Here is a 14,170-nt window from a genome sequence, read left to right as displayed (position 1 = left end):
AAGTTATATCAACTATGTAAGACCCACCAGGCCGCTCTGGTATTAAAATAAATAAAAAACCAACAAAATAAAGAAAAGGTATTTAGTATTTTTAATAAACAAAATACTGAGTCTTTTGTTTTTCAAGTAGTTATGTGTAACAAAATAATTTGTTTCTAAATAATTTAGAAAAAATATAGCAGTGACGCGGTTGACAGTGAAGCAACGGGATCTCCGGAGTCCTGCTCTTTCCTCCATAATTGGGGGAAGACCTCGGTTCGGAGTTCCCCAGGTTGAATGTAAATATTGTAAATAGGAATGATTATGTTAATTTACTTTACTTTTAATTTTTGTTTATTTATTTATTTTTATTATTATTTGTTTTCTTCTATTTCTTATTTTGTTATCATTTAATTTATATATTTGTAAATATGGTGTGAATGAGCTCCATGATCCCTAAAACCATTGTTTAGAAATATAAGACTGAAAGAATGTAGTATTACAGAATAAAAAAGAAAGAAGAAATATATTTAAGAAAATCTGAAACATATTTAAATACAAAAATATTAAGAGTATTTTATATTTGAAACACTTTGCTTCCAACTTGACAGTAGTTTGTAATTGATTTTTTTTTTTTTAAATAGTACATATTTTTTTACTTAAAATACCTAAGTAACTAGTTTTTCCCATCTCTGTTATAAGCAATAAACTTGGCCTTAAATTTGTAAATTAAAATTCAATTTACTAACATTTCAAACAAGTCTGAGTTCATAACTATTTAAATATTATGATATAAATCATTCTTCATTATCTATCAATAGCAAATTTCAGAGTGAGTGAAGTATATAATTTATAGAGGGCTCTTGATATAAATTTAATAAGAAGAATATTTTTCTACCGAGTAAAATATACTAACATTATTCAAATTTGTTTTTAACATTTTAATAAAACTCTATACATATTCCAATTTTCGGGTGAATTTAAAAATAAAAAATATTTGATTAAAATTTCCCTAATTTTTTTTAAAACTGCCCTTAATTAAATAATCCTTGGACTGATTAAAACCAAAAATGAAGGCTTGGTCCTAGTTCTTTAACCAGGATGTCCATAGGTGTTGTAGGACCATTTTTAACCATAAAAAATCAATTTCAGGTTTATTTTGTCATTTTATATTGTTTTTTTTCACACTGATATTCTACATTAATGTCTTGGCTATTTAAATGAATAATTTTATGAATTTGGAAACTGAGTGAACTGAATATAAGATAAAGAGCTTCAAATTGAACCATGATTTTTCGGTTTTAATTTTTTAACTCTTGTTAAGAATTTTTCATTTTCAAAAAACATTTGACAAAAGAAAATTAAAACAATATGTATAAAATAATAAATATATAGAATAATATAACTGCATGTAATTATACATACATAGTCAAGCCAGAATCAACATATATCTAACAAGAGGTACATTTACAATTATATTAGAAATAGTAATAATAAATAATAGCGTTTTTATTGTATCACTTCTGGATCAATTCAATCACTTACGACAAATAAACAGAATTAAAATTAATATTGTTATCTATTTTAATAATTTAAATAAGGTAACAAAGAGTTTTTAATTTCTTCAACAGAATCCTTCCTACGACCTTCTCTCATAGACTCGAAGTGCTTACCAACCACGGGCGTGGAGGTCAAGGGTGAAGCTTAGAAACTCAGAGAAAGTTTTAAAATTAATCGATTCTGACACATTACAGAAAGTTTTTTCTCCAGAAAGTGCAATATGGTAAAAATTCCGAGATGCAGTGCAATCAACTAATTATTTAGTAAATGTCGATACTCCACATTTGGTTTCAAAATAGCAAAACTTGTAAAATTACAAGAGAATGCACATTCAGTGGTTTTTACTAGATGGATTTAATCATAAAAGTTTATACAAAAATATAATTTTCTTTTGAATATTAATTTTCCACACTAATTACTTATTTTTAAAAAACAAGTACATGCAAAAGAATTTTCCACCCACTCCATATGATAAGAAACTCCACAGATCTATGGTCGGTATAAAATGGTCAAGGTTTCAAGTTTTTCAAAATACAAAACAGTTTATTTTCTGCCAATAATTTTTTAAAAAAATAATCAGATGCCAAAATACTGAAACCAGTAATGTTATTGTTGACACCCTATTTTTGGTATGGTGAGGTACAGATAAAAGCAGATATTATTTTGTACTTATATAATATTTAATCTTTATTTCAGACTAAATATTTAAATATATCACGATATTTTGTTCTTACTGCGTGCTATCTAAAACCATGTGATCAAAGTATTTAGAAAATTTCTGATGTTAGATATCCGTCTTATCTTTCTAGTGTTAACAAACCTTTTATCAATCATGTTAACTAAGGACTACTAAAGACAAGTTAACCGGTTATTTAAGGTTTTAAATGCCTGTATAAAAATGTTAGCTTATAGATTATTCACTTAATAATCACAATAGGCTTATAAACTAGGTGGAAAATTGTGTAAACAAATTCTAAAAAAGTTTACATTACTTTTCTTGTTGGAAGATTTTTTATTATTAATTAACTCTCATTATTATCTCAATAAATCTCCAAACCTAATAAAATCTGTATCGTTTATTATATAATTAGAAAGAATCTTGTCTGCCCGTCCCGCTCTAAATATCTCATGATTGGAGCTCTCCTTATCTTATCTTGATAACATTCCCTAATGTAGCTAGATATATATTTTTTTTTTCATAGATTCCTATTTTCGCTATTAATAAATGTTTTCAAGGTAAGATAAGATGAGTTCCAATCATAGGATATTAGGGCTGGACGGAGAGGTAAGATTCGCTCTAATTATTTTAGGTGTTATGACCTTGAGTTGTTCGTGGACCAACACTCCTACTGGGCAGTACATCTTCATCTCCCCGAATTATTAGTTGCTCTTGAAGTGAGCATGGTTTTTAATAATTTAACAATGAGTAACCACTTTGTGTGGCTTGGTGAGTCATCCACGGAAAAACAAATTTTCCTAAAGATACGACCTTATTTTCAAAAGGCCTTGCTTACCGTTACTACACATATATCATTACTTCATTTCTATTTTATTGTAAAATAATTAAAATTCAAACATTACCTTAACTTGTCCCCTCTTCATATTCACCTGAGCGTTGAGATCCTTCAAGTAATCCACTGGTCCAGGAGTGTCTTGCCAAGCTTCTTTACTGGAAATAAATACTTTACATAATTTTTTTTTAATTAGAAATTTATATAATGTATTTATTTAACTGATGAATGGAGACACAGGCTTACCCGTGGGTGATAGCAGCATTGGTTACGTCGCAGGTAGGTAGGTGAGAAGACTTCTTGAAGGACCTCCTCCTCGCCATCAAAGGTACCAATTCTATACCTCCCGTCAGCGCTTCCTGTAAAAATTATTAGTAATAACTATAAATAATTTTACATAATAAAAATAGTAACATAGGTTATAAGAATAAAATACATAAGTAAATATGTTGTTCCATTAAATTTGTACCATTTGCTAGAAAAACTAATTCCTTTTTTTTTTAAGAAACCAAAGCAGTTTTATGGTTTGTCCTTAGCATTTTTAATGTCAGTGCTTTCAATACGTTGGTGGGATACCAGGCAGATCCCCATGGACCATATCACCCAAGAGTAAGGTCACGACCCGCGGTCCCAGGGAAAGGAGCAGAACCCACTTTCCACTTGTTACAACGACACAGCGTCACCAATCGGCCCAACTCCATTATAGTTCGGCAACCGTGTGCCATAAGGCTGAGGTCGCCAACGATATTATTTCCTATTTCCCTGTTCTCCAATCAAGTATTCGGAAGGGATGGGTATGCTGTTATGCAGTTATGAAATGAAATACCCAAATTAATCCACGAAATAACATTTTAAATTATGAAATTTCTTTTTATCTTCATATTGTCATCTTGATTATGGCTCAAAACTATAAAGAGAAACAATAAAAATATTTCAACGTCAAGACTCGTTTATAACATTTGAACAGGCAATTCAAGATTTTTTTTAATGGTTCAAGTCCTCTATTGAGGACCTATGCAGCGTCCTGCGAGTGGGAATGTTAAGATTCATGTCTTGGGTCTGTCGCGAAATAAATACTGCCTGACACAGGTGGGAATCGAACCCAATAACCTTCTGAAACAAGCACTCAGGGACTCTCGCCCCAATGTACTCAGCTTTGAGGTCCTTCAGGTGAATTAAGTTATCGTCGTGAAAGATATTTCAGCCCTTGTCTCTTATAAGTAATCTCTTGGCTCAACGTAGGTTACTTGTAATAACAATATATAATAAGTATAAGTACTTAATATATCATGTATATGACAGATTTTTATTTAATCTGTTACTGTAGCTGTAAACAAATCCTGTGGGTTCACCCAGCTTCAATATATTAGGTACTCTTGGTCGGTGAAAAAACCTGATCAAGAATAAATTACCTCATTTTTTAGAAGACAAAATTTCGACCTTCCAACTCTGGCAGGAACTCACCTGTGGGGACAACTTTTTTATTATACTTTACTTGACGTATAGAAGAACATTACGAACCAAATAAAAAACAATTATTACTTTTTTTTAATAATTCCAAATAGTAAGCTATAAATATTTCTAAAATTGTTTTTAAAATTAGTCAAATTTAAGGACTATTAAATAATGTTATGGTATAAAACACCGATTTATATTTAACTTGTGAGTTAGAATAGACAATTGGTTAGAATTTTATTTAGTTACCTCTGGTGTAGAATAATGGTTATGAGCTTTATCCTTGATCATGAGTTGTTTAGGGACTTTGCCTTCTATTTGATCTTCCAGTCTGCGGAAAGCTTTTTCTCCTGTCCAACCCTTAGTAAAAAAATTAAAATATAAGTAAAGAGAGAAGAATAACAATTTTATAAATTAATTTGAGGGACTGTATCAATCAAGCATTTCCCAACTACGTCTCGACAATTTTCATTAATTTTATTTTATATTTGATAATAGAATACTTTCTTTTTTTATTAGCTGGGAGTAAACTTTAAAAAAAAACTTTAAAAAATTGATGATTCTATTCTGAAAAAATAACATACATACATACTCAGCAGAAAAAAATTTACTGAAAATTGATTTTCCCCAATAATTTTAGCAAATACGAATTTTTTTGCAGGATAGTCCTAGCTCCGATAATAATGAAAATCAGTTGAGTATTAGCGCGGAAATTCAGTCCACCATAAATCATAAAAAAATCCTTGGATACTTTATAAAAATATTTTCTGAGATATAATTCGAAATTACCCACTGATTTATTCAGATTAAACAAAGAACAGTGAACTGGTCTATAAAATCACATCAACTTTTGATAACTTTGACAAAAAAAAATACAATGTTCAAATATTTTCTAAAATTTGATCCAGAAAATTCTGTATATTTTTTTTTAGAACGGTTGTTTTGAGTTAAGTAGATGTTCTACACTGTCCGAAATTCAAGAATAGATGATTATTCAACAAATGTCCTAATAATATTAGAAAAAAGGCAATTCAATAGAAAAAATCAATTATTTTTAAAATTAGAAAGATGAATTAATTTTTTTTTTCCTATATGTTTAGGATATCTAATTATTTAAAGTAATTTATGATACCAAAGGAAGAACTTGGACTAGAGAAGACTTTCCCGTCGATTATTTTTTTTGGAAAACTTTCAAAATACTCCCCAATAGATGAGGAATAGAACAGAAACAACAGTACGTCTTTAAGGATTATTGGGAATCGATTGGGAACCCAAGATAAGAAGTTACTGAGTTTTTTTCTGGAGGTGAACTTCACAGTAGAAGACATAATACGGCCGATGTGAAAGAAGTAGCTGAGAAATATGAAGATTAAGTAAGCAAAATATTTTTATTATTAAAAAAAAGTCATAAAAAATAATTTTATATAAATTTTTTTAACACTTTAAAACTGGATATGGAAAAAAATGATGAGCCCTCAACTCAGAAACCGATTTGGCAAATATAATTTTTTTAATCTTAAAATTTGTATCTTAAAATTTACAACTTTACTTTAAATACAGTAGCGAAACGACGCTACAATATTTTTCTTTTATAATTGACTGAATATCAATATATATATTATCTCCTCTTCTCGTTTTAAGCTAATATTTCAAAAGTGATATCGTACCCTTCATTGAAAAAATAAGGAATAATCAAGTACAAAGATGTCAATTGAGAGTGTGCTAGATGAGGAAACAAAGTTTAAGTGAGTTTTTTTATGGAAGAATTGATATCTGGTTCGGGCAAGATCGGTTCCTATAAAAGCATAGAAGATTCTGGTTTGTAAAGATTTGATATATGTGGAATTCAATGGTGTAGTGGAGTCACAAACTGCAACTCCGTAAGTCAAATTATATTTTAATTTTAAGGCTGTCATAACTTTTTTAATTAATTTAGTAATTAGTATCTTGTTATTGATTTGAACCTTGTGCCATCTGTCTATTAAGTGTTGTACTAGGTAACAATCGGAATCGATGTGCAGTTTCCTGTCTTTTCAATCTTTAATGTGGATTCGAAGTTATTCGTTTGTCAAGATTTAGTCCATATGTGTTATATATTGGCTGTTTAACAGGGATAAGTGAAATATTATTAAAGATACTGTAGGACAGTGCGTATATTTACGACGGAGGCTAAAGTGATTTGATTGGGTTTTTTGTACTCCTCTAGTTTTGACAGCATTCTTTAAGGATTGTGATATGGGATTAGGGAGTTCCGGATACAATCAACGGGTCGTTATTTCACCGTGCCTCATGTATTAACGGTAAAGGTGAAGAAGAATGTGTTAGGATAGGTTGGGATGTCAGCTGTATAGACTGTGTAGTGTCACGGCACTCTAGGATACCTCAAGTGTGTTCAGGGCTACCGCAAGCGAATCCCACTTTCTTAAAATATTACAAAAAAGGAAGAAAAATCATTAAAATTAAAATAGCAAATATGCAGTCCTTTCTCGCAATTATTGTGCACTTTTTTTTCTTGTTTTCCAACTTATTCAACCACTCTAACGATATTTGTGCCGAATTTTTTTTTTATCTTGACAAGGGTGCCACAAAATGTTTTTAAGCCCTAAAAGGGTGCCACGATTTTTTTTAGCTCATGAAGGGTGCCATGGCAAAAAAAGTTTTGGTCTAAAAAGAACAGGAGACTGAGGATGGAACTTCAGCAGTCTGACAGAAGAGTAGGCACTATTGTGAGTTATAGGAACGAATAATGAGAACGGATGCAGGGGATAGCAATACAGGGAGGTAGTAAAGCAGACCCGAATGTCAGACTTGATCAAAAACAGCAAAAAATCAAAACTATAATAAAAAGACAAAGGGTGAATCGGAACTGATAAAGTTAATTACATTTCAGAACCCTTTTAATTATTTTTTTTTATAGCGTGGCTTTAGTTATGAAAATATCTCAATGATCAGTATTAAAAAAAATAATTGTTTTGGAAAGTAGTATTGGAAGGATCGTTTCAAGAAATTTGCAAATTAAGTACCGATGGACAAAAGACGTAGACCTTAAAGAGGGCAGGCGATAATATTTAATAAATCGGAATGTCCAGATACTGTGGATGTGCAATTAGCTTTCGGAAGGCAACTTGCTAGAGAGAAACCAAGGATGGACTATATCTTTTAGAAGAGAAAAATCTTTCAGGTCAAAGCTGTTTAAACAGAAAATATGAAATGGGGGATGTATCCCAGAAGCCTGGAATACTGCGTCCACAAGATCTAAGCAAATGGGGCAGATCTTCATTCTTAAGTAGAAACCCCAAAACGACTAGATGAATATATTCAAGGGACGTACAGTTCCAAGGACAAAAATTATTGATATTAATAAATGATAGTTAGTAAGTATTGTTCGAAGTGCCCTCAGTTAAATAATCTGTTGTCTACTGACTGAGTACTTAAATATAAGAGGACTGAATTTGATTGAATAGTTTATAATTTTAAATTTATTATGACGTACTTATTCATTAAATTATTTTATTTTATTAATACTATTTTTTTTTTAAACTTATTTATCCATTCAAGTGTTTCTTGTAACCGGGTTTTTTATTATATTTTCCTTTTAATCTATATGTTAGTCTTATTCCCGTAAAATGTATCTATTTGTTTGTTCTTGGTAAACTGATCTACTGCTGTGACTATGAATGATGGTCTGATCTCACATTACCGTCTAATATTGAATTTGTTTAGCGGGTCACTGAAGAGGATCTAGGAGGGTGAATTCCGGAGAGCGAATTTGTTGATCGGGTGAATTGAAAAATTGTGAAAGGGTGAAATAGGAGGAGCAGAAATGAGAAAGAAAAATAGGAATGAATGAAACATTTGTAATTGTTGTACAGACCGAAATGGATTGTAAAAGGAAAAACTGTAGGGGGGAAAACATTATGTATTATATCTTATTATTGTATCTCTTTTTTTTCTGATTATACCATGTATGTGTAATTTATATATGTCCAAATACGGATTGATAAGTATGCTGTGTGAGATAGCAACCTAATGTATTTAGGCAGCATAGATAAATAAAGTATTTCTCTCTATATAACTATATTCCTGTATAATAATAATATCACATTTTCTTTAACAAGTGAGCTTTTTGGATAGATGCTTTCCTTTCAAATAAGGGTAAATTTTTTTAAGCATGTAATTTATTCTTACAGTAGGTATAGGAGATAGTCATTTGCACTTCTTGTAGAATCTAAGTCTATTAATTAAAAATATATTATAATTTTAAATTAATAAAAAAAATGGACAAACTGTCACAGATATATAATTATTATATACTTAGATATTATACAGTTCGGACATACCAAAGAGTGAAGGAAGTTCATCCCAACTTTGGCCGGATGCCTCCACTGATGCCCTCCCGGTCCTGTTCTCCCGAAGTCCGTAGTCATTCCTCTCTTCCATGTCAGGGTGAAAACAGTTTAAATTAGGCTAAACAGTTTAACGTTCACTGTTCAAAGTTAGAGCAACTTTTACTAAAGCATCCCCTTCATAAAAAGTTTAAGCGTGGTGAAGTTAATCAGGTCGGTTGCGTCAGTTTCGGAAATAACTTTTTTATCTGATGTAGCGCATTACTGCAGCAATAGCATAACAAAAACAGAATTTTTTTACAAATTTAGCAAGAAGTGTGAATGGGTACATATTAATTGTTTATTTGTTAAATACTTTCTATCATGTTGAAGAAAAACATAAATGGACCAAAGTCAATGTCTGTATAAAATTTACTACTAGATTGGTGGATACATAAATAAGCCTAAAAGATTGTATGAATATGTTGTAAATTTATTGTTTAATATCTAATAAACTAAAAAAATAAAATTCAAGCATAGCATAGAATAACCTTGTTAAAACAAAGATGAATCTGGAGATGCAAAAAGTGAGAATGATTAAATTGTAGGAAGATAGTCCAGGTGGCAAACAATAAAGGTATTAAAATTGAAGAAGAAAACTATTTATTTTAAACCAACGTTTCGTCCTACTTTGCAGTGCTTCGTCAGGGCTGTCTGATTGAAACAAAGATGATAACTGTTGTCAACCCGGACTATCGTCCTATAAAGTACTTCATATGTTCAACTATATTCTTCCAATGAGAATCATTCAAACAATACAATATCAACAGCAAACTAGATAACTTAGAAGCTACAATAAATAAAATATACAAAGATGGATATAAGGATAGACTTAAATGAAATAAATATTGAACAAAATAATGTATTTGATTACTTTACGATTTGATACCTGTGGTCCAGATTAACGATTTTTTATTATTAAATTATTATAAGAACATTGTTGGAAACGCAAAACAGCTTAAGCAAAAAGTTATATTATATCTTTTAGCTTTTAAAATATTATATACGTGGTTTTGAAAGTATCCCAGTGTTGTAACAGATTTTATACATGGAGAATGGAAAGAACATTAAAGTAAAAAAAAAAATTTTAATTAATTAAAAAATAAAATTATATTTTTATGTTAGATTATATTTTCTTAAATATTAGGATTATATCATGTGAATGTTGTAAATAGGTCAGGAAAAATACAATCAATCCTGTAGTATTCTTAGTATAAAATTAAAGATTTTAAACCTTTCCAACCATCCTAATCCTTTGGTTCTAACCTTATTTAGTTCCACCGATCCCTACAGCCCACCTAGAAGGTTGAAACGGCAGTGGCCAAAAGACGTATTGTAAAATAAAAATGGACAATTGGAGTTCTGGCAATGGTCAGATTATCCACTCAAGTTGAGTTTTTGCGGCTTTAGCGCACTTGCTCAGCCTCCACTGGCTCATTACCAGTGATGCGGCGAGAGGGATGCGCTGGGATCTTTTGAGCTCTGCTCTACCCCTCACACGTGGGGGATAGAGTGGGCTCAGAGATCCTCAGGTCGATTGTGTAAATATTGTATATAAGAGTGTAAATGTGACTAGAGATTATATTTTTTTTTTTTCTTACACATAGTTTGATTATGTTCATTTTGTTTATCCTTCTGTCTGTATATATTTAAGAGAGATTTTTTCCATTCATTTATTTATTTGTATTCTTATTTTATTTTATTTTAGTATAAATGTGATCATTCATCACTATTACCTATTGCCCACACCTGTGTGGCAGATTGTAATATCTACCAATAAATAAAAAGTATTTAAAAAAAAAATATTCATGCATACATAACGTTTTTTAAAGTGCTAACTTTTAAATACAGTTCAATTGAAAAATAATAAGAGAAAACGTTCCATAAAAACCACTCTGTGCAATTAGTTTTTAGTAATAAAACTTAATTATCTTTCACTACTATAATTAACTTTTATTACTAACATTAACAGATAATAGTGCTTTTCTAAACAGTTGCATGAAAATTGCTTCCTGCTAACAATTTCTTTCATCAATTAAATACTTCTTTCTCTTGTTTGTTTTTAATTTACTAGAAACTCAAGAATGTAATAATTCTTACATATATCAGCTTGTATAGATGAGATTCTATTCCTGTCACATTTAATGTTTATATCTAGATGTTAAATTATGCGAAAACGTAAAGCAACGTTTTACAGTGTTTTTTTGTTGATCACAAATTATTTTAGTATTTTTTTATTTTATTGTTTAATATCTTTTTTATTTACTCTGATAAAACGTTTAATTACGATTAAGAAAAGGAAACGTAAAACATTATGAAGGAAAATAAAGATACAATTTACAAGTTGAAAGTGTTACTTTATTATACTTATCAAAACTTGATAAAATAATAAACCACCTTTTTCGGTATAATGTATTGTTTCCGACAATTTTAATAAAATAGTTGAAGTGATGAAGCGGATAAACTAGAAAATAAAATAAAAACAGCAAATTATTCCAAAGCCAGCTAAGCCCATTTTGAATTTTTTAGGTTATTGAAAGAATTCTTCTTAAAACAGCTAAATCTCATGCTATTTTGTTAACTGTTTTTGAAAAAATTAATTTGCCTTCTGATAACTTAGTATCAAAATTTTTAATCATATAAATACAAAAATTCAAAATAGACTTGGCTAATTTTGTAACCTCATGTATACAAGCCATAATCTGTATTAAAGTGTATACAAAATTTAATGTGAACAAACTGAAAAAAAATCACATTAACGTTAGCAAAACGCCTTTAAAGAAATCTGGGAATTAAAAATGAAATTTCTTACTCTTTTATTGGAAATTGAAAATAATTAATTTTTATAAATTTTACGATAATAATTAATTACATTAAAAATATGATTTATTTATTTATAATAAATAAAATGTATACACTTATTATTAATTAAATTGATTTATTTATAATAATTTGATTTATTCATGTTGAGTAGAGTGGTTCTTGAGTCACATCACATGATGATCGAAATCAGAGAGAACAACCACATTGTTCTTGAGGTATCATATAAACGTATTAGGACGCTACAAATACGTTTCTGGCGACGCGAGTACGTTTTAGTTTTTGTAACACGATATAATCGTAAAAACAGGGCGTATTGGTAATTGGTCATCTCAATTTTTTATTACTTTAATTAAAAAAAATTACCTGTAATTACTAGACAAAATTAGTAATTCTACCAATTATTGTTAGGGTAAATACAAAATAGCAGCTTTTTAAAAATATAACAAATCATCTCATACGGAGCTCCACATCTTTGAAAATGAACATCATTTGAAGTAGAATAAATTTTAAGTATCAGACGAAGAGAATGGATACGACAGAATATTGAAACTTCCCTACTATTTTACTTTAATCACACGTTGCACAACAATCTAATTTTGGTCTATGCTTTCAATTATCTTAATTGGAATTTTCGGGTATATTCAGCCAGAACAAAACTATTTGTAATTTTCGAATCATTGTAACTAAGTTTTACATATAGGCCGAAACCAGAACTTATCAGAAAATAAATTTTAATAAAATAAAATACACTTATCTACTGGAGATTCTAGAAAAACTGCGTTCTAATATACGTTCCCCAACGCTCCACTTCGTAACACCTAGTGTAGTGCCGATCGAGACATTTTTGTAGTGTAGCGTCCAAACGCATCCAATTGCTCCGAGGGGGAGCGATCTCATATCGGAAGAAACGTTGTTATGGAGACAGAATCATATTATAACTAATCTGATAAATTCTCAAATGGTTTGCAAAGTTTTGTAGGCTTTAAAAAGAAAAGAAATCAAGTTAATGAATTTGAACTTGTATATTTAAAATAAAATAATTAATTACAGTGAGTTTGGAAAAAAAAGTGTGTTTGTCTTATATTTTATATGTCTTCAATTTTAAACTAAATTTACATTAAGCCTTATATCGCCTTGAGGAAATCTGGGCATTAATGTCAAAGTTTTGACCATTGTAGCATAAAGAATGATAATTATTTTTATTTGTTTTAAATTAATTAATTTATAAACTAGAATAAAATAAATAAAAACAATTTTTTTTTAAATTTACTCATTGACTAATTTATATCTTTCGCTGTGACTATTCGGTAATCCAGGCTTTCCCTGTTGATGTTTGCATTATTTAAAATTTTAAACCATGTAAACTTTTCACTATCTCATCTTTTACAAAACTTAACCATTAAAGTTTTATGCACATGTGCCTGTGTAGAAATTTTCTTCTTTTAACAATTTTTTTTATCCAGATTTATTAAAATATAAATTTTAAAATTAACGGATTTCCTAGTATAATAAAAGTCTAATTACAAAATAATAAATTAAAAATAAAATAGGAAGTATTTTCTTTTATTTTAGAGGGATATTTTATAACTGAAGCGTGAAGTGTGGTGCAGTATGCGATATTACTAACTGATCAGGTATTTGCTGCAATTATTAGACTGAATTGGAAGCTTGCTAAGTTGCAGCACTACGCACTATGCAGCACTACAAGGCGACTGGGCCTCACCTGAACCTCTTGCTGCAGCCGCTTCCGCCACTCCTCTGCAAGCCGCTGTTGCTTCTCGGCCATCTGCCGCTCTGCGCAGAACAACATCGATTTCACTTTCAATCTCATTCACCTCTAGGAGCTATTTATACGAGAAAACTCTTTAATTGGCTAACCTAGTTATCTAAAGGTTGAAATTCTCTTTTTAATTTGTTTTTACTTCATCAGGAACCCTGAATTTCTAACCTTAAACACCAGAAGATCGGCCACTTTACTGCATGAAGTCAACAAATAATGTAGATTGCCCATTGACTACTTGTTGCTGTAATAAGCCACTTAGAGGTGAAGTATTCCTACTTTTATATTTCAAATTTGACTGAAAGACTTACTGAAAAGATTATTATCTGAAAATTAACTTCAACATTTAAGAGAATGCTGGTGTTTTTATCCTTGATTGGACCAGTCAAATAACTATGGCAAAAAAATTGAATTAACATCAAGCTTACCGGAAATAAATCCGGAAACGTACGTAAATATTTCCAAAAATATGCTCTACATAAACACAAATTCATGTCAGATTGACACACTGAACAACTCTAAGTCCTGTCATCACAAACGTTCCACTAGGAATCCTACGAATCATTCCCAGTTCCACTATGAGACGTCCTATGATGTGCAAAGTGCAGTCATTTCCAATTCTTTGGACATTGCAAGGCCTATAGAGCGACCAGCAACCTTTACTTCGTTTCTTAATC

At 30.1% G+C, this 14,170-nt stretch overlaps 1 protein-coding gene across 1 annotated transcript in view; it reads right to left on the bottom strand.

Annotated features, from left to right (window-relative positions):
* The window catches only part of LOC106685845 (uncharacterized), a 41,991-nt gene that overhangs the window by 19,186 nt on the left and 8,635 nt on the right, over positions 1-14,170 (bottom strand). The window contains exons 5-10 of the mRNA XM_067049091.1: positions 13,406-13,507; positions 10,991-11,022; positions 8,846-8,938; positions 4,755-4,865; positions 3,297-3,409; positions 3,121-3,208 (exon numbers count right to left, since the gene is read on the bottom strand). Of these exons, the coding sequence (XP_066905192.1) occupies positions 3,121-3,208; positions 3,297-3,409; positions 4,755-4,865; positions 8,846-8,938; positions 10,991-11,022; positions 13,406-13,507 (539 nt within the window). The remainder of the gene's footprint in view (positions 1-3,120; positions 3,209-3,296; positions 3,410-4,754; positions 4,866-8,845; positions 8,939-10,990; positions 11,023-13,405; positions 13,508-14,170) is intronic.

The sequence above is a fragment of the Halyomorpha halys genome, unplaced genomic scaffold (assembly GCF_000696795.3).
Source record: "Halyomorpha halys isolate HHAL.00 unplaced genomic scaffold, Hhal_1.1 Scaffold748.1, whole genome shotgun sequence".
Taxonomy (NCBI): Eukaryota; Metazoa; Arthropoda; class Insecta; order Hemiptera; family Pentatomidae; genus Halyomorpha; species Halyomorpha halys.
Note: the sequence above shows the minus strand (reverse complement) of the source record. Positions and strands in the feature narration are given on the sequence as shown.